General features: G+C 46.5%; 1 protein-coding gene across 4 annotated transcripts in view; it reads right to left on the bottom strand.

Annotated features, from left to right (window-relative positions):
• Positions 1–2,049: 2,049 nt before the first annotated feature.
• LYPD6 (LY6/PLAUR domain containing 6) overlaps positions 2,050–21,222 on the bottom strand; it is a 34,617-nt gene continuing 15,444 nt past the window's right edge. For all 4 annotated transcript variants that reach the window (XM_032693074.1, XM_032693073.1, XM_032693072.1 and 1 more), the window contains 4 exons: positions 8,355–8,500; positions 6,730–6,828; positions 3,678–3,808; positions 2,050–2,818 (listed from right to left, as the gene is read on the bottom strand). In XM_032693074.1, coding sequence (XP_032548965.1) covers positions 2,594–2,818; positions 3,678–3,808; positions 6,730–6,828; positions 8,355–8,457 — 558 coding nt within the window. In that variant the 5' untranslated portion in view covers positions 8,458–8,500 and the 3' untranslated portion in view covers positions 2,050–2,593. The remainder of the gene's footprint in view (positions 2,819–3,677; positions 3,809–6,729; positions 6,829–8,354; positions 8,501–21,222) is intronic.

Here is a 21,222-nt window from a genome sequence, read left to right as displayed (position 1 = left end):
AATTGGATCAGTGGCATGCCAGAGTTTGTGGGTAGAGAACCCAAAAATGTCTCTGGTCACAGAGATCCCACCTGGGAGTGCCCCCCAGCCAGCACCGAGCCCACCTCACCTCACTGCAGGCACCACACCCTCCAGGAGGTGGGAGCGGTCCTAAAATCCAACATTTTATCAAGAAATCCAGCCATTCCTGCAGCTCAGCCCTTGTGGTTCCGCAGATTTAGCCCAGAGGAACCACAGGGAAGGGTTTTAAATAACAAAGAAACTGCAAAATATGTGTCTCGTGTGGAGGCAGACTGGGAGAGCTGGGGGGGTTCATCTGGGGAAGAGAAGGATCCAGGGAGACCTGAGAGCCCCTTCCAGGGTCTAAAAGGGGCTCCAGGAGAGCTGGAGAGGGACTGGGGACAAGGGATGGAGGGACAGAGCCCCTGCCCAAGGCAGCAGCTCAGCTCAGGAGGTGCCATCCCCTAAATGCACATATTTAAAACTATGAGGCCCCCAAAATTAAAATGCAATCCCCTTAAAACGCCCAGTTGAGCTGCCACAACCCCTGAGGAGCCCTGAGGACAGTGGGGACTTGGGATACAGCCCAAGCCTCGAGCCCACCTCGATTGAATCTTAAACTCTTCCATTTTGCAGGCTAAAATAATAATAAATATCTAAATTAATGTCAGAGAAGTCACAACCCCCTTTGCCTCGTTCTCCCTCAGCCCCTCAGTACCTTAATTCCTTAGATTCCCTAAATACAGAGGAGGGGACAGGCTTCAAGGAGGCTGCAGGGTTGATTTTTTTTTTGGGGGGGAATCTCCAGAGACAGGTTAAACTTGCATAGAACAGCAGATTGCAACAACCCTCTTAATATTGGAGATCTGTGAGCAGGTCACAGAAGGACTGAGAGGACACTAAAATATCTGGTTGTGTGTGAGGTCAACCAGCACCCCCCTCAAAAAGGGTTTTATATAAAAAAATGGAAAATAAACAGTATTGGAAGGTAAAATTTCCCGTGGTGTATATATAAGTTTATATATATATATATATATATATATATACATTTTTTAACAACACCACACTGAGGTTTCCAGCCTTTCCTTCCCCAGAGAAATCACCTGAAGGTCAGTGGAGAGCAAGTGTTGCTCCTGATCCTCCTCCTCTGCTTCCAAGAAACCTCCCAGGAGCACAAGTCCCATGACCACAAAACCCAGGACAACCCTTTGTGTGCCCAGATCTTCAGATTCCTCGTTTTTCATGGATTCTACTTTTGGGACTCTCCAGGATCCCTTGACACAGGAATCCCTTTGGATTCCAACTTTGCCTTCCTTCATCTGCATTTCACTGTAACTCTCCCCCCAAAAAAAGCACTTCAGGGCAAAAACATGCTGGAACTTGAGCTCAAGTTACCTTGGAGCCTGAGCAGCAAAAGATTAGCTCATAAAAGGACAATTTATGACTGTAATGGTGTAAAAAAATTAATTATAAAGCCGTTTGATTTAACTTTAAGCAAGTCCATGACACCCTGCTTTTATTACTGACTTTGCAAACAAAGTTAATTCTTTATATATATATATATATATTTCTAATCATTTATATATTACAGGCTCACTGACTTGCAAAACACCCATTTTTTTTCCTGGCAATATCAGCATTAAGAATCTTTTAAACACTTCAGACCTTACTCAACGTAGAAAAATAAATATTGCATCCAAGATTTCCAAGCAAAACAAGCAACACAGGGCACCAAAACACAGCTGGGGTAGCCCAGACTTCATTAAATAAAATAACAGAGCTATTCAGGATCAGTTTTCTCTCTCTCATACTCTAGGGCTGGGTGCCAAAACAGGAAAATATTGTCCTAAAACAGTGTGGAGATGGTGGTTGGTGACCACCAGCAGCTCAGTGTGGGGATCCACCAGCTCTCCATCCTCCTCACACCTGAGGGTTGGAGATCACACACCCCTAATCACACCAGAACAAGGATTTTTTTGAGTTCTGCTGGTTCAGTTTATAAACCCCAGGGATTTTCTGTGGGGTGGGGGCCTGGGGGTGGGTCTTTGTGCACCACTGGTTGCCCCAAGCTCCCTCTGCTCCCTTGAGCTCATCCCTTCCAGGTTGCTGCTTCCTTGCTGCGAATTCCTGCCCTCTCCAAGAGGATCAGGAAGAGTGGGGACACTGACTGTGTGTTATTTACTGTGGGGTCTCAAGCAGGTTAAGGAGACACCGGAATTAGTGCAGGGGGAGGTGACAAAGGGCCATGTCCAGTGAGTAAGTGATGACGTGAGCAGGGGTGTAGTACTTGGAAAGAACATTTCTTCACAGAGATAAGACAGACATCAACAAATGTTAGGCTGGACTCGGTGTCTTAGAGGCCTTTCTCAACCTAAGTGATGCTGTGAAGAGCACATTGGATTCCGGGAATATTTTCCATGAGTTTCTTCAAAAAAACCAGTAGGAACGTGGAGGTTTTGATCCCATCCAGATCCCAGGCTTGGGAGTTCATGATGACCGAGAAACCAGGAGGAAAACCAGCCTTTCAGAGCCAACTCCAAAGCTCCAGCTCTGCAGGGAGAGGTTGGATGTCCATGAGATGTTCCCGCCCGGCTCAGCTGCCCGGCCGGGCCACGTGTGGCATTGTCACCCAGAGCTGTGCCATTGTCACCCAGTGCTGGGCCAGTAGCCCCAGCCAGAGGCACACTGTGGTCAGCAGGACAGGAGGGGACAGTCTCTGGGCCTTGTTGAGGGGGGACAGGGTGGTGAACACGGCATCTGTGGAGTTCTTGGGCAGGGGCAGGTTGCAGATGCTGCCCTCGCAGCAGGACGTGCACACCTGGGGGGAAACAGGTCACAACTTGGTTATTTGGTGAATAAAAACACAAGGAATATAACATGATATTTGTAAAGGAGCACAGTGGCCAGTCTGATAATTTTCCCCATTTTTTCCATCCCCCTCCCTTCTTTTTTTAATCCATCTACTCACAGACCAATTTTTTCTCCGTTTTTTCCGCCCCCCCCCCCTTTTTTATCTTTCCCAAGAGAAACTTTGTTTCTGACAACGCTGATTTACAGAGTCACAGGATCAACTGGGTTGGAAAAGACCTCTGAGATCATTGAGTCCAACCCCACCTTGTCACCCAGTCCATGGCACTGATGCCACATCCAGTCTCCAGGGACAATGACTCCACCACCTCCTTGGGCAGCCCATTTCAAGGTCTGAGCACTCTCTCTGTAAAGAATTTCTTTCTGATGTCCAACCTAAACCTCTCCTGGCACAGCTGGAGACTGTGCCCTCTTGTCCTATTCCTGGTTCCCTGGGAGCAGAGCCCGACCCCCCCCGGCTCCCCCCTCCTGTCAGGGCGTTGCAGAGCCAGAAGGTCCCCCCTGAGCCTCTTTTTCTCCAGGCTGAGCCTCCCCAGCTCCCTCAGCCCCTCCTGCTGCTCCAGCCCCTTCCCTGGACCTTCTCCAGCCCCTCAATATCCTTCCTAAACTGAGGGGCCCAGAACTGGACACAGCACTCGAGTGCCCCTCACCAGTGCCCAGTCCAGGGGCAGAATCCCTTCCCTGGTCCTGCTGCCACGTGATTCCTGATCCAGGCCAGGATGCCCTTGGCCATGGAACCAGTCAGGCTTCTGTCAGACCCCAATTCCCAGTTATTACATGGAATAAAAGGGCAGTTTTTTCTGCCATACCTTGTACTCTTCATGCTTTATATACGTGCATCCTGTGGACAGACAGTCCTCCAGTGGCACACAGCGTTTGGTGACAGACACACTCTCCCCAGTGGCTTTCATCATATGTTGGCTAAAGCAGTACCTTGTACCTAGAAAAACCCCAAACAAACAGAAAAAAAATGTTTATCTGCCAAATTCCAGTTTTCTGATAGGCTGCAAATAGGAAGAAATAGGAAAGAAGCCTTTAAAAAAGAAAATATTCCCAATACCTGTTTAAGTCTGAAGCTTATTTTCATTTGGGTGAAAAGATTTAATATATATACAATGTACAACATAAAATAGATACTTTTAGATAATATATTTTTTATATTTTTTTTTCCTGGTTTCATGCAGCATCATTAGTTCTGTGGAATTAGGTTTGCCCCAGTGGAGACACTTTTCCCTATATCCTAAAAACCTGGGCAAGTTGTCCTTGTGCTCCTGCACAGCCTGGAGAAGATCCTTCACCTTCTCTGTCCTTCACTTTTATCATGTATAAAATAATGCCAGAATACCTATAGAACACTCAGGAGGATTTAAGTATTTCTCAGTTTTTCCAGGTTTTGGAAAAAGCACCATGGCATGGGCTGGTATTCCTGGTATTCCCACTGCACCTTCTGCTCATCCCCAAGAGGGACCATCCTCTTCCTCCTCCTTTTTTAAGCCATTTCTCCAGTGACATCTGTAAACCACACCCAAAATTCCCAGCAGAATGACTGACAGATGCTGTGGTCATTCCCAAGTATTAGGAATTCAGATTTATTTCCTGCTTCAGTCATTAAAGAGAAGCTGAAGTTGCTGCTCCCCTTCTTCCAAGCACTCCAAGCTGAAAACACTGGATTTTCAACACAGGAAACACACCATTATATATTTATCCTCTAAATTACACATTTCTTTAATTAATCCATCTTATTGTGAATAAAACTGTTGCTTCCATGGGGGGAAAAGGAGGAGTGTGGTGCATTTGAAGCCCCCACTCCTGCCCAGCCCTGGTTCCCAGTGGGCAAACCCTGCATTCCTCTCATGTTTTAGGCATTCAGCAACATCCCAGTGAGCTTGTGGACTGAACATGTCATTCTTTAGGCAATAAAACCCCCCAGATATCTGTCATATCTCTGACCTGCTCTTGACTCAAGTGTGATATCACAGAACAGACTTAACTTATCACCGGGGGATGGAGTCTCTCCGTGTGCTGTTTGCCTTCATTCCCAGGGATTTTGATGTGTTTTCCAGCCTCTCCTGCCCTAAAACTCGCAGTTTTACCCCAAGGAGAGCACCCTCTGTGCCCCAGCTGTGAGCTCCTCCCAGGATTTTGCCTGGAAGTGCCATTCCCAGCGATTCTGAGTTTTTTCATCCCTGCTCTGGCAGCGGAGTTTCCCCCTGACCAGTCCCAGATGGAACAAATAAAGCTTCCAACACCCTCTCTCAACAACTCTTTTAAGGCTGTTTCATTCTTTCTTCCTTCCTTTCCTTCAGAAAATACTGTGCAATCATCTTGGAGATACGGATTTTCCTGGCACAGAACACCAGGCACAGGAGAGGTTGTCACCTCCTTCAAGGCTCCACACAAATCCACAATAAGTAATAAAATCCACTCATTCCAATGAAAATTAACTTTTACTCTCTTCTCCAGGCATTCCAAGTGTAAGGATTCAGCCAAAGAATACTTAGAGAGCCCAGAGCAAAGTAAGGGAGGGGAACATCAGGTCCTACTGCCCAGAGGGGTGGAGGAGGAACTCCAGGCTGAGCTTGTGAAGAACATGGACCCAAAAATTTTACCAAAAATAACAAGAGAAATTTAGAGCAATGAAAATCAAACATTGCAGCGTGAAAGTTGATGCTTCTAAGTAATAGGGATGCTCTGGACACACCAAAGCACAGTTTTCCTCTCCCTTAAACCACCACATGTCACTGATTTCCCTTTCCAGATCAGAACTGGGTTTGCTCAAGTCATTCCTGCTGGTTGTTTCTAAAGGCAGACCCTGAGTCACCCCTTTCTCCTTGCACACAGCCACCTAAACATCCCCTTCTCCTGTCAAAACAGGGAGTGTCTGGGAATATTTGTCTCATCCCATGCCAGGTAGCCTGAGCTCTTTTATTGTTGTAGTTGCTGTGCTGATTTCAGCTGAAAGGAAACCAATTCTGGGACAGATAACGTGCTGCAAACATGTCTGTGTCCCCACAGGGCAGGTCAGGGCCTCCCTCCTTCCAAAGTAAATATTTTCTGAGGGCACTTGTCCCAAAACAGACCCAACTCAACTAAAGGGGCTTCATAGGTGGATAATCTTAATGTCTTGTGAGTGTCTCAAAGGAGTGGGAAGGGAAGGGGAGGTCTGGGGATCTCACCAGTGCCTGGGTATGATATCTGAGTGCCTGTATTCCAAAGGTTTTCCTGAGCTGTTCCAAAATTCAGACTCCAAGGGGAGTTATGAGATCAAAACACTGAAAATATCAACATTTCAGCCTCAGCTGCCCTGAGTGTGGGCTCGTGCCCAAGGGGAGGGAAGTGAACAAAAGCAGAACCAGGCCTGTATTTCCCAGTAAATGAAACACAACCTTTAAAAATACACCCCTGTGAGGGTGGGGAAGCCCTGGCACAGGTTGCCCAGAGAAGTTGTGGCTGCTCCTGGATCCCTGGAATTGTCCAAGGCCAGGTTGGACTGAACTCTGAGCAACCTGCTCCAGTGGAAAGTGTCCCTGATTGGAACAAGATGGGCTTTAAGTCCCTTTGAACCCAAACCATTCCGTGATTCCAGGACTCTATAAAATAAACATCCCCCTGATTTAATCCCCAGCTGAACCAGAGGAGTGCAGGGAGGAGATGAAAGTCCTGAACTTCATCCAGCACAGAGACAGAAAAGCTTAAAGGATTACTCCTATCGCTTACACCTCTTCCTTTACTGGGGAGACTTCACAGGCAAAAGGAGCAGAACCACCAGATCTGGGAATACCAGGGGCTCAGCGTGGCCCGTGGCAGGGACAGGGAGCAGCAGTGGGAAGGTGGGTTTAATTAAACACTAATTAACGTTACCTCTGGGACAGTAGACGTCCGGAGCCCAGCGGTTGCACTCGTAATTATCGGCGGCCCTTTCGCAGGTGAAACACTTAAATCCCCGAGGATACGGCGTGGCTGGAAGGAATGGATAACACGGAGTCAAAATGAGCCTGGTAATCTGCTTCCCTGGTGCTTTTCATGGGCACACAGCAACGTTTGTTCTCCTCAGATCTGTTCTTCTACAAATACACACCTGTGAGCTTCGGCAGGTTGGGCCTGATTTGGAAAATCCTGTCACCTATAGCAGGGCAGAGGCACTTTTAGGTACATATGGACTCGTTTCAGATGTGTTTTTACCCAGCAGACTGACTTCAAAGGGAGTTAATGTGAGCAAGGAACACTTATTCCCCTGGAATCAGAGCTCACATCCAACACTGCTGCTTTATGGGCGCTGATAACAAAATATCAGATGGATTAAAATACTCTGGAAAATTTCCCACCGAGGAAAAGAGCTGCTCCTGTTGAAGGCTGATGTTCCCAAAGGGAAGAAAAACCACTGTGCTGAACCTCAGCTTTCACCAGCAGCCTCTGTCCTAATTTCTCTTGCCAAACAAAGAGCATAATTCCTTAAGTGCTCTCCTGGCAGCACTTCTGGAGCACCTGCAACGCTTCTCCAAGGTGCTGCCACCTTCTCAGAAGCCAAGCGGTGAACAGGTCATGTTTATCTTCATGAGGTGAAGTAAACTGAACCTTCACAGCCCCACGGATCACATCTTAACCCTCCCTCCTCTTCCTCTCTTTACCGCGTCCCTCAGCTCTGGGCCAGAGTCCCTTGGGAGCATCTCTGGTGGGGCTGGTGCTGCCTTCAAGGAACAGATTGAGGTGGGAAAACACATCAGCACAGACTAAATTTATCCCTGTCACTCTGGACTGCTGGTTGTGGTTATGGTGTAAAACTGGAGTTTCATCCTGCTTGTGCAGAGTATAAATTTTCCAGCCAAATGCAGGAAGCGGTGAGTTTTCTCTGGGAAGAGACGGAAGGAGCAGCTCCAGAAGCACCCTCTTCTCATGGAATTCACTAAGTTTGTGTCTGATAAAGTGAATAGACTAGTGAGAGTCCAGAGAAGATCTAAAGATGTCCAACTCTGCTACAGCATTGCTCCAGGAGTCGCTGAGATCAAGCCGGGAGCTGCTGGTGCCACAGCTGCTAATGGTGGTGTTCGGCCCTTGCTCTCAGCTCTCCATGTGCTCAGGGTCCATGTGGCCATGGTCTCCTGGCCAGGGAGATTATTGAGGGACAGAAAATAGTGAACTAAAGGCTCCTGACATGCCCAGCAGCTGACTGTGACCCCAACCTGTCCTATAAACCCTGGTCCGGTTTTACGTAGAATCATAGAATGGTTTGGGTTGGAAGGGAAATTAGGGATCATCTTGTTCCACCCCCTGCCATGGGCAGGGACACCTTCCACTAGCCCAGGTTGCTGGGTTAATTCAGAAGGAAAACCTTGAGGTGGGTCCAGAGAACTTGGTTCTTCTTCTTCCACACCAACTCGGCTCCATGAGTGTGGGGACATGCCTTTAACCTTCGCTCCGCTCTCAGCTCCACCCTGACACGTGTTTGTCCTTGTCCCTGTCCTTGCTCCCCCCCGGAGGTGACTTACTGGAGGGGTGGAGGTAGACGATGTCCTTGCGGGTGAAGTCGCGGCCGTGGGCGCTGAGCAGGCCGAGCAGCAGCAGCCAGGCCGGCGCGGGTGGCGGGGCCATGGCCCGGTGAGGACGTGCTCATGCGGCGGCCGAAACACCTCCCCTGGGCAAGAGCAGAGAGCAGAGGGGTGAGCACAGCAGAGCCACCAGGAGCAGGGCCACCACCTCGGCCCCGGCAACGTGACCTCGACAAAGGCATGGCCACATGGTCACGGAATCCCAGAATGTGCTGCATTGGAAGGGACCCACAAGGATCATCCAGTCCTCACCTCAGCCCTGCACAGGGGAGACCCAAGAGTCCCACCCTGTGCCCCAGAGGATCATCTAAACCCTCCTGGAGCTCTGGCAGCTTTGGGGCTGTGCCCACTGCCCTGGGGAGCCTGGGCAGTGCCCAACCACCCTCTGGGGGCAGAACCTTTCCCTGAGATCCAACCTGACCCTGCCCTGGCACAGCTCCAGCCCTTCCCTGGGTCCTGTCCCTGGTCCCCCCAGAGCAGAGCTCAGTCCCTGCCCCTCCTCTGCCCCTGCCCAGAAAGTTGGAACTGCACTGAGGTTTCCCCTGTTCTCCAGCTGAGCATACCAAGTGCCCTCAGAGTCCTCACACAGCTTCAAATCAAGGCCCTTCCCCATCCTCACTGCCCTCCTTTGGATGCTCCCCTGAGCCTTCCACTGCCCTCCCATGGATCAGGCAGTGGTGTTCATAAATCATAATAAATTCATTTAAATTAATTAATTAAATTAAAATAAATAAAATTAATTAAGTTACATGAACAAATGATAAATTATTAAAAAATTATTTGGCATAGACATCCCTGGCACTGCCTGGGAAAAGGACGTGGACAAACCCTCTCCTGGCTGGAGAGCTGCAAACAGGAGCCAAGGACAAAGGTGGTCGACTTTGTCACTATTTAGAACTTAAACAGTCAGAGATTGGTTGGCAAAAACCTCACTAGGATGTTGATAAAGTCATGAGAGACTGTGCTGTGACAGGATTTAACAGCTATTAGAGTAATGGAAAATTGCAGGATTAGACCAGGAAGAAAGGAAGCAGTAGGTGGAGATCCATTGGGATATCTGGGAGAGCAGTGGTGGGTCTCCCCCAGCCACTCTCCAACCCAACTCCACCCCACAGCTCCAGCCCCAGCCCAGGCTCACACCCTCCAATGTACAAACCAGGAGCTCCACATCACTTCCCACGTATCTCAGGGAAGCTGAGGAGCTCCAGCTGCTGCAGGTGGGCTCTGCCTTCACCTGGCTGCTGTTCATAACACAAAGTGACCACTGCTTTCTCCTCATCCGTGCTCCAAAGGGTCCTATTCCCTCTGTGATGCCGTTGACCCACAACACAACATATTTTTTCCCATGTTCCTGACTGATGGGAACTGATGTGAAACCACCCCTGAAACAGCTTTCAGGAGCATCCAAGCTGTGGGGAGCCATCCAGGAGCAGACAACGTTAACACATCATTAAATACATGGCTCATATTATTACAAATCCTTAAAAATTATGACAGTGCCTCAAAAACCGAACGGGACAGGAAAATCCCAAGAGGATGTGGCTGCCGAGCCAGGCAGGAGCCACTGGTTTCCCCTGGAATCCATCCACAACACGCAGGGTTGGGATTTTAATTCTCCCACCCAGATTGACCAAGAGATCTGCAAAACTCAGATATTTCCCAAGCACCTTTGAATATGTGCTAACTGTTATTTAACAAATATTTTTTGTTGGTTGCTTTTCAGGAAAGATGTGCCAGGGGTGGGGACCTTCCACTTCTGCCTCCACACGTTTGTCTCACAGCAGAGGCCACACAGGCCCAGCAGCACAAAGGCCATCAGGAGGGGTTGTCATTGTCCTTGCTCTGGTGAGCAAACAGCTCTTTTATTAAAACACAGTGAAATCCATAAAAACAGTGAGGGGAACAGATAACACACAACGTGGTGCATTAAATGTTGTTGTTTTAACCTTCTGAGAAGGAAATGCCAGTTTTCCCTGGGTTTACTCCACAGATGACTATCAGGCAGGGGAAAATGAAAGCCTGATTGGAAGCAGACAGGAAATAAAACAAAAACCTCTCCCAGCCCTGTGGAAGATGAAAGAAATGGGTCCAGCAGCTCCACGTGGGGTCTGGAGGGAAAGCTCACAGCAAATCTGTTTGGAGCCCACCTGGGTGAGGGAGCCAGGTATGTGCATGGATTTGGGACTGAATAGTCCTGAATTTTTGAGTTTCTCATGGATCCAAAAGGACTTGGAGCTCACCCTGATGCTCCTGAGCTGAGGACAACAGGAGCCATCGGCTGTACAAGCAGCAGCGCTGGGTAGACATGTTCCACTCCAGGAGATTTCACTTCCAGAACATGGATCTGTGCATAACACAAGTCACATGGATGCTCAGTGTGGAAACAAGATGTTTTTGGACTCCTGAGCTGATGCTCTCCATCATCACACACAAATCAGCCTCTCTGCTAGTCGCTCAACCAGAGCCACTCAACCCAACACATGGAATTTGCTTAATATTCATACCCTTAAGATAACAAGTTTGGAAGAGAGAGGGATTTTGGGATTATTTTTTATCCCAAACAACTCAAGGCAGATTTTACAAGCCCCACTATTCCTTTCCAGACATCAGCAGTTTGCAGTGAAACCGTGGGTTCGCGTGGTCGCAGCCGCAACCCTGAGCTACAGCCCCAAAAAACTGGGATTCACATCCCAAAAAGAGGAGCTCGTCACAGCTCAGTGTTAATCAGCAACCAGTGATTAACATATGGTATCAACACAAAGGACAAACAGAGCCACAGAATCATTAAGGTTGGAAAAGTCCTCCAACATCATCGAGCCCAACCGTAATATTTTAACCAATATTTTAAGTTCGAACACAACAAGGTTAAAACAATGACGTGAATTCCTCCCAAGTGCAACAAGACAAGAATTTGTTGAGTTTGCTCATCCCAACCACAAAAAGCTTTTGTCTTTGCAGTGCTGATCAAAGCCTTCCAGTGGAGGACACCGGTTCTCCCTCTCTCGCACACGCTCCCTTTTGTGGCACCGATTGCTGATTCAGCCCGTCTCCAAACCCTGTTAGCACTTGCCTACTCATCAGATTCAGAGGACAAGTGGCTGTTAGTCCTGCCTGAAAGGGTGGCAGAAATCCTCCAGCTGCTCTCTAAAAATGCTCATATCGTGCCTCTCGTAATTGCAAAGAGTTTAATTGCCGACACCGCTTCTAATGAGAAAGAACCGCGAATGAGTACGGAGAATTCACTTCCCACCTCAATTTTGTATGTCTGGAACATTTAATTGCAGGCAGAGAACTCAAGTTAAAAACTCTGTGGGTTACAAAATGATCCAGGGCAAGGCCAGCAGGGCCAATATTTTGAATTATGGCACTTGGTGAAGTAGAAAGTCCTTAGTGGCAAATCACCTGCCACAAAGGGCACGTCCCCCCTGCTCATTCCACACACACACAGGTAATATAAAAATAGGTATTTCTGCATTAACTGCTGTCAGAAACCCAAATACTCAATATTTCATAAATATTTCGAGCATAAACACATGGGTTCACACAGTTCTCTCTTTCATGAGGGGCAAAACACAGGTATAAACATGTGACATCCACCCGAGAAAATGTTCATTGATGCTTAAGGTGATAACGACATTTCACAGAGAGTGGAACAGCAGGACTGTTTTTAATAAAAGTAACTATAAAACATAAAAAAAATATTCAATAATTACTGTTCAGCACACTCATCCTCCCTGGTTTTTTACACCCATGCCTAAAAATAAAAATCTAATTGCTTTTAAAGGAGTAGATAATATAATATATATAGATAAATGTATATAGATATATATATATATATGGATGCACTGTCTTAAAATCTGCAGACATTTGACAAGAAAAAAATGGGTTTAGTTCCCAAAATGATATTTTTCCTGCAATGCTGGATTCTCCTCAGGAAGCCTCTAAGCCCTAAGAAGCCTCACCCAAAGCATGAAGACCTTTCCTTCTGCTCACAAGCCCCTTTTAGTTCATGACTTTCACCGAAAGTGCCAAACTTCACAGAAAAAAACCTAGTTTTTCATGGAGTTATTGGTGCTGGATCAGCTACCCCAGGGCTAAACCTCTGCTAGCAGAACCTCTCCAGGGCACAGATTTTTTCCTTCTGAATTAACCCGGCTCCTTTCCAGGCTCCTTTCCGAGCCTAATGGAACCTGCTCTGAATCCAACACCGGGCTGCAGTTTGGGGCCACATCACATGGTATTTAGATCATGCAGTCTGTTTGCGAAAGGTCCTGGGCGCTGACACAGAAATCCTGGTTCAAACTCCATCTTTCCAGCTTCCCCAGCACCTTTCAGTCGGAAAGGCATCCCCATCCCGGGATTACTCCTTCCTGCCCTTTGCCCTGACACGGCGCTATGGAAATGAACCATTGGAGGCCCCGAGCAGAGCCCAGTTGCCCATTTGTCAGGTCTCATTAGGGAGGTGACATCTCGTCCTCGTTGTCACCAGCGCTGGGACAATGGAAGGTCCCCGTCCTGCGAGGAAGGACAGGGAGCCCCGGAGCAGAGGCGCTGCCGGATGGATGTCAGACTTCCAGTCTGGGGGAGAAGTGTTGATGGAGGAGACAGTTATTTTTAAGGATGTGTTTGTCCCTCCCGTCCCTCTCACAAGCTCAGCAGATACCTCCTAAGTGACCATGACTGAAGCCCATGAGCTGGGCCACTGCCAGCTGCAAGTTTGCAGGAAATACACCATTTCAGGGGGAAAAAATGGAAAAAGAAAAAGGAGTCAGACATCAAATCTTCCTATACAAACACTTGGACAAAGCCAGGCATGAAGGAATTCCCAGTTCATGGGCATTCCTGTGGTTCTCTTCATGAACCTACAACACAGGCTGCAGTGGGCAGTGTCCCTGCACCTCCCTCTCGTGGGAGATGGAGCATTTCCCTACTCTCCCTGGCATCTAATGCCATAGGAGGTTGATGATTCTGCTGAAATCTCACCTCAACCTTCCTTCTACATCTCCTTCTTGCTGTCTAGGCCACTCTCCAAGTACCTACGAGGTTCCTACCTCATTTCATCTTGCCATTTTCACTCACGGAAGAGCCTCCACCTCAGAACGCCCCAAAGCAACGCTTCCCTCAGCTAAACAAACCAGCAGGAGCAAGTAAAAGTTCCCTCCCAGCGGGACCCACCAGCCCTAAAGCAGCAGGCACAGCATGTCCAAGCAGCAACATCTGTGAGAAACTGCAGAGACCTCGGTGCGAGTAATTTGCTCTCGCGAACTCCGCTGTGCGGGGTCAGCTGGGCCATCCCTGCCCTGGGTTAGGATGGTTGTTCACCAGGGAGAAATGAAGTTATGGGAGCTACAAGCAGCACGACAAGGCTGGAAGATCTGCTCCCAGATGCAGGGTCTCCCCAACAGGAATTCCCCCTCGTGTACAACCCCAGCGGGACTTTCCCAAATAACGTAAGAATTCACTCAGCTGATTTTTCTACCAGGTCACACCAAGCTGCAGGTTGGGGTTTCCACGACTGAATCTACAATATTTGGATTCATTTACATCTCTCCACAGCTTCAGAATCCAAGCTCAGCTCTCTGCCTGTGTCACATCATCGCTGCCCAGAGACAAATTGGAATGGCAATGGAACCTTTCCCATCTGCTGACTGTGGATCCCAGACAACAATCCCAGAGACTATTTGCAGCTTCTCCAGCTCTGATTGTAGTTTTCCCTGTTTTCCTCTATCCCACTTAACCTTTTTCCTACTTTTTTTTTTATTTTTGTCTGTTCTGTTCATTTCTCTTCTTTTGGTTCCCACCACACACATCAGAAAGGTTCTGAACAAAAACTGGAATTCTTATTATTGCCTTAAAATCCAACTTCTCCCCACGTGCCATTTAGAGGCTTTTCCTTGCAGTTTTTCCCTGGGAATGGTTAAATGTGTCTCCTGATAACCTGGGACATAGTGAAGCACATCCAGCTTGGATCTAAAGAACCTCTTGGAGAAGGGCTTCGCTGCCTCTCCCCAATTACAGTAAGCAAGAGTAATTAAACAATCAAACACAATTAGTGCACAAATTACTCCCAGAAATCTAATCGCCTTGCTGCTAATTACCAAGCCTGGAGTTCATTGAGCTAAAAGCCCATGTCCTGGGCAAGTGAAGGGGGGGACAATATGTTCCCTCTCATGCTGCCTTCCCTTGGGTGCAATTTAATCTTTACCAGGATGTGATTCCAAGATTATTTTACCAGCAGCAAGTTGCTTCTCTTTCCAACCTGAAATACTTCTATTTGCAGTAGTAAAACTTTTCTTGGGTCTCATACGAACCCCTGTTCACATGTCCTTGGGATAGTTCAGCTTCAGATAAACACAGAGAGGGGATGGAAGAGAGATATTTCACCTGAGTAGTTCAGATAATTCATATTTGGCATAAATTAAGGGAAAAAATTGACAGGGAAAAAATCAGCCAGGGCATGACGTTCATATGAGAAAATAGAATTTCTGCTAATTAATTGTCCAGCTGAGGAGATATTAAAAGTTAGGCAGAATTTGTTCCCATTTTACCCCATAAAGAACACACAGTGGTGCAGGGACACCACTATTTTTATTTTTAAATTACACAGGATATTCAAACCCCTGACCATAAACACTTCAGAATCAGAAGAAATGGATGACCCAAGAAATCATGTCAAGACCTATCCCCCAGGATTTTGCATGGTATGTGATAGAGGCAGCAATCCCTGAACTGAGTGGGATGTGGAAGATCAGGATTTGGCTCAGTTTGGGAATTTTGGAAGGCAGGAACCACCCCTCCTGTGTCCCACAGCACAGGGAGTGACCTCAGACAGCCCGGCTCCACACAGCCCGAGGGGAAGGAAACCATGCGTGAGCACAGAAATCCCGGGATTTTCCTGCTAATAAGAAGCCAAAAGCCCCAATCATTGAGTTCCTTTGGAGAAGGGGGGTGAAATAATTTCCTAAATAAACATTTAAATTCACAGGGGCAACCAGAGGGGCTCCTCTTCCCGAGACAGGGATGTTATCCCTGTGGATCCCAGGACAGGAGCCTATGGCTCCTTTCTGCTCCCAGTGAAAATCTTGGAGCAAAGGAGGAAGGGGACACCCAGGGAAGGATATTTCAGGACAGGGAGGCTGTGACTGATGGTCCAGGGGTGGTGGCCCCACCACGAGCTGAGGGCAAGGTGGTGATGCTCTCCTAGGGAAAAGTAAAATGAGGTCCAAGATCCTGAGCGTTAAAGGTAAATTTTGGAGAAGCTCAATTGGGATCATCCCAGACCACCTTTCCTACTTTCATTTAAACCAAGCAGCAAGACCATTCAAATAACTAGGAAAAAGGGAAAGAATTTCAGTGTGTTACCAAATAAAATAATCAAAGAGATGCCAAAGAGAAGTGAAATCAAACAAAACAGGAGAACATGTTCCATGTTTATGATCAGAGGGCTGGAAAATTATCTAATCTGCAACCAAGACATGAAACTTGCCAAAAAAATACTTTTCTAGTCTATGTTCCACTTGGCACATACATATAAACAGCATTTTGAGAGGAATGAGATGATCCTGCTGAGCTTTTAAGGATGTATTTTTATTACCTCCAGAAAATTGGGACAATCTTGAGACCAGGAGGATCTTCAGCACAAACTTGGCATTTTTAAAGGCTCAAAGGAACAACTGCTGCGTCTGAGGTCATCCTGGGTAAATTCACAGAGCAGTTTATTTGTCCTACAGAAAGAAGTATTTTGAGTGGTAAAAAAATCGCAAGGTGAATCAAAATTAGAATTAATTCAGTTATTCGGTGCAGGGGGAGCACTTTGTCCATCTGGAAATTGTAACAGCATCAACAAGACGGGGTGTGACTTTCTACACAGGGGGAAAGAATTTTCTGTAGGAAGGCACCTTAAGTGCAGCTCAGCTTCCCAGGATATGGATGGATGGATGGATAAAAATTGTGGATGTTGTGGAAAATAGGTCTCCAAACAAACCTGTCGTTTTCCAAGGGGCAGGATTCCGGCTCTGGCTGTGAAAGGAGACTGTTACACAGAATAATTGGGGAGAGACCAAAGCACAGCCCCAAAGCACCGAACCCTTGTGATTACAAAAACGAGTTCTACCCAATTAACCAGGCATGCCCGGGCCAAATTAAAAACCCAGCTTAGTGACATCTCCAAATCTAATTGGTGAAAAGGGCGCCTCCAAATGAAAATACTTACTTTTTCCCCCCCCCACCACTTTCCTGCAAGTCTAGGTTGAACATTTTTGTCCCAGAAGTATTGACAAGAAACTTCTTGATGAGAGGCCATCGAGGACGTTAAAGGCCGAGCGAGTCGTCGTGCGACAAACTGTGCTTTAATAAAACCATACATCAATCTGCACCATTGTGTCCTGGCTCTCCTGATGCCTCCCCCCCCCTCTCTCCAGAGGGATTTGTGACAGTTCTTCTGGGACATCACCCCACACATTTGACATGCTAGATTAGGCAGCGAGTCACAAACCGCTCGGCGTCCACCCCAAGCCAGCTTTGTACGACTTCAGACATCAGCCCTGGCAACATCAGCTTGTGGAAATGAGGTTTTCTTGCCGTGAACTGATTCAAAATTTGAGCTTTTCCCCCCCCCATTGAAGAGTGTTTTGTCACCAAAACCAACATAAAATTGATCGGGCCCGTTATTGCTTCTTGCAACGGGAAAGATATTAATGAGCTTCCTTGTTTTGCCTGCTCCCGTTGTAATGCCATGTTTTTTCCCCCCAAACAATTTAACATTTGCATGTAGCAGTTAATGAACACCAGGAGGTTTTTTTTCCAGCCCTGGCCATGCAGAGATGAGGCTGCAGAAAGGCTCTGTTCCCCTGGCAGTTCATCCAGAGTTCATCCTATTTTTCATTTCCCGACCCGCCCGTGAATTCCCGTTGGCACGAGGCATCAAAAACCCAGGGAGAGGACATGGAGGAGGACAACAGTTCTGCTTTTGCTCCTTTCCAAAGGGCACATCTCCAACCAGGCTGGAGGAGACACTGCAGGGATGTCGGCATTAACCCCCAGGGAAATAATTGGGAATTGGGAATGGATTGACCATTCCCGGCTATTCCCTTTTGGTACCTACTTAAATTTTAATGACCAACGACCCGACCCTGGCACAACCACCCTTTGGATAAGTATCTCAATCTCATTTTTCTCTTGGTAGAATAAAGTAGTTTGTGTTTGTCTGTGCCCACATGGAGCAGAGTCAGAGGTGGCTCTCAAAACCAGTTTTCTACATCAAAATAAATCAGACTTTCTCTTGCTCTATTTGATTATTTCTGCTGCCAGCCTTTGCTCCTGTAACAGACTTTGTCGTAAATTTCTTGGCAGAAATTGCCATAATTAGTTGCTTTAAAACCGCAAAATTCACCTGATTTGGTATTTTCTATCCTGTGATATCAAAATTTAAATGCTTTCCTCAAAAAACTTTACTCAAGTTGATTCCACTGCTGTCCCTCTGATTTTAATGCATATTTTATTTGGTATAAACAGTAAAAAAAGCTATGTATCATTAAATAAACCCAAATGAGAATTGACCAATTAGTGTTCTTTCAGCTGTCTGTTAATCCACAGAGTAAACAACTCTGCAATTCATTAAGATTTTCATTAGTTTTTCCAGAAAAACAAACCTCAGCATAACCCAAAACAAACAACGCTCCCTCTGCTCCATATGATTTTCCAGTGTTATTTGAATTCAATGGCCAGTTAATTGCCACTTGTCCTCCTAGAAAAAGCCATTTAATTCCTTTGTTTTTCCAACTTGTTGGCAAAAAAAAAAGGTCTAATTAAAAGAAAATTATCATCTCCACCGTGATGGGAAGCCGTAAAACACCATCCTCAATTTTGGTCACTGCTCCTGTGGTGGTTTCAAGCTTCCAGCTGAGGGGTCTCAGTGGATATTCCTGAGGGGGAGACCTCGCTCTGCTCCCTGGTTTTTATCCATCCATCCATATCCTGGGAAGCTGAGCTGCACTCAAGGTGCCTTCCTACAGAAAATTCTTTCCCCTTGTGCAGAAAGTCACCCCCTCTTGTTGATGCCATTAAAATTTCCAGATGGACAAAGTGCTCACCCTGCACCGAATAACTGAATTAATTCTAATTTTAATTCATCTTTCTGAAGCCAAAATGAACAACTTCGCTGTTCCAACTTCAGTTTGGAGGGAGATGCTTATACAGTGAATTAACAGCAGATGGAAAACTGCAGGAATAAAATGGAAATATATTCATTCCCCCCAGCATCAGTTCCCTTGTGCATTTAATTTTCCATTCATTTTTCACACAAACTCTGCACCCCCCCTACATTTCACCTATGGTTAATCAACCCCTCCTCAATTTTACTGTATATATATCACATAAACAAGGGCATGGGCATAACACAATATTGTAATAAAAATTATGCTGTTATATTCTACAGTTAGAAAGGAAAACATTCCCATGATCGCTCATTGTCATGAAGCTGATGCATAAATTTATGTGCTAATTTTTAAGAGCAGTGAATAGATAATCAAACAAGTATTTATTTAATAAATAAAATAAATTAAGATACTGAACAGGGGTAAACATGTGCACTGGAATCAGTACAAGCACAAACCCAGGCTCTCATCTTCCTGGATTTCTCCCCAAAACAAACCCAGCCGTTTGTAAGGAATATCAGAAAAGGAATTTTTGTTGTTGATTTTCCTGTTGTTTGGGGTTTTTTTTTTAGTTCTCTTTTGTGGTTTTTTATTTCTTTTCCTTTCAATTGTTACTTTAACCCACCAGAAAGAATTCCCTGGAGCTCATCACTTGTTTGCTGTGTCTATTCATGGTGAGCTGCAAACAACAACAGTGCCCAAGGATAGAAAAAGTGAATCTCCCTGAAACTGTGGTTCCTGGCTAACTGATACTTTTCCAAAATAACAAACTTTTATTCATATGTTCATTTTGGCAGAAATAATGAGGACATGAATAAAGTTATCTTGAAGTGTTTGCCTCCAGTATTCAATATATGATACATTTCTTCTATTACTGAACCCATTTTATGTTTCATACATTCAGCACTGAAAAATCCCCACTGCAATGATGGAATCACAGGATGATTGGGGTTGGAAGGGACCTTAAAGCCCATCCAGTGTCACCCCCTGCCATGGGCAGAGACACCTTCCACTAGCTCAGCTTGCTCCAACCTGGCCTTGGACACTTCCAGGGATCCAGGGGCAGCCACAGCTTCTCTGGGCAACCTGTGCCAGGGCCTCACCACCCACACAGCCAAGAATTCCTTTCCAATATCCCATCTCTCCCTGCCCTCTGGCAGTGGGAAGCCATTCCCTGTGTCCTGTCCCTCCATCCCTTATCCCCAGTCCCTCTCCAGCTCTCCCGGAGCCCCTTCATGCTCTGGAAGCTCCATGTCTCTCTACAGTTCACCCTATAACAGAATGAGGAGAACACAGAAGCATTTCCTGGCTCATGAATTAAACTCTAACACCTTCTTGGCATTAAACTTTAAACCAAAAAAAAAAAAAAAATATTAAATGTTTCCCTCCATCCTGCCTCATCTGCAATGGAGGAGGTGTGACCTCTTCAGTGCCAAGCCTCGCTGGGGCAGGTTCCCACACAGGGTGGTCAGGCCTTCCACTCCCTCATCCCCCTCTTTGCCCTCACCTGTAACCAGCCCCACACCCTGCTGCCTCCTCCATTTGCCCCAACACCTTTCCTAACTCCTTCCATCCCCACCATTCCACACCCTGGAATCTCTGCCACTGACCGTTTCAGTCAGTTGAGATGCTTTAATACCACGAGTTCACCAGATGGCAAATATTATATAGGACATTAAATGAAACATTCAGTCTCAGTAACTGGGAGGTCCTGCTGCTCCATCTGATCCATCAAACCTCCTGGAGACTCCTCTGCTCCTTCACTTATCTCTTCATCTGCTCTGCCTCTTGCAAGATCCGAATGCCTCATCATCTTGGCATCAGAAAGTCCACTTTCCCAAGGTACAGAGTGTTTGTGGAGCATCATCAGTAATTCCAGTGTCTGCCAGCTCAGAGATGTTATCTCCAGCATGGCTGGAGAATACCTCAGAATCATGCTCCAACTCATCAGCCTCCAACACTCACTCACAGACAAAGTCTTCAAAATGGGCCCCCCTCAATTTAACCAGTTGCTTAATTTTCACCTGTGAATCATCTGGAATTCCACAGGCCACGATATAGAACTTTCATTATGTCCCCACTGACATTTTCACTGCTGAAAGATGGTGATTTACTGGTTTTCAGGAGATCTGATCTCCACTCTCAGTCCTGCCCCCAGCTGGGTGAGGAATCCACGTCTGATCCGCGAGATGTGGATCTGACTGGAAAATAAACAGCTTTTCACCCACTAATTTCTCTAAAATTGGCCTTTTCTGACAATTACTTCAGTGCTGGCAGCAAACACAGACCACTGTACATAATGACCCTCCGAGGGCACCTCTTCCTCCAGCCTTGGGAGAAAAGAGGCTTCTAGAAAAGACACTCCCCAACCACAGTCACAATTCTGCTGTTTTTACCACACCAAACACAACAGAATGTTTAAGACAAAACAAACCCATTTTCTTGAAAACATTTGAACTGAAGCTTTGCCCAGTTTTGCTTTCCAGCTTAAGCACTTGGGCCAACATCACTATATTTCATTTTTTTTTTTTTTTTCTAGCAAAGGACTCCCTAATAATTGAGAAACCACCTCCAAAAGGCTGGAAGCTCCTTTGCATTATCATAAGGGTCAAAATATTCTTGAGAGCACAATCAGGTCAGCCCACAACATTGTA

This window comes from Chiroxiphia lanceolata, chromosome 7, assembly GCF_009829145.1.
Source record: "Chiroxiphia lanceolata isolate bChiLan1 chromosome 7, bChiLan1.pri, whole genome shotgun sequence".
NCBI classification, from domain to species: Eukaryota; Metazoa; Chordata; class Aves; order Passeriformes; family Pipridae; genus Chiroxiphia; species Chiroxiphia lanceolata.
Note: the sequence above shows the minus strand (reverse complement) of the source record. Positions and strands in the feature narration are given on the sequence as shown.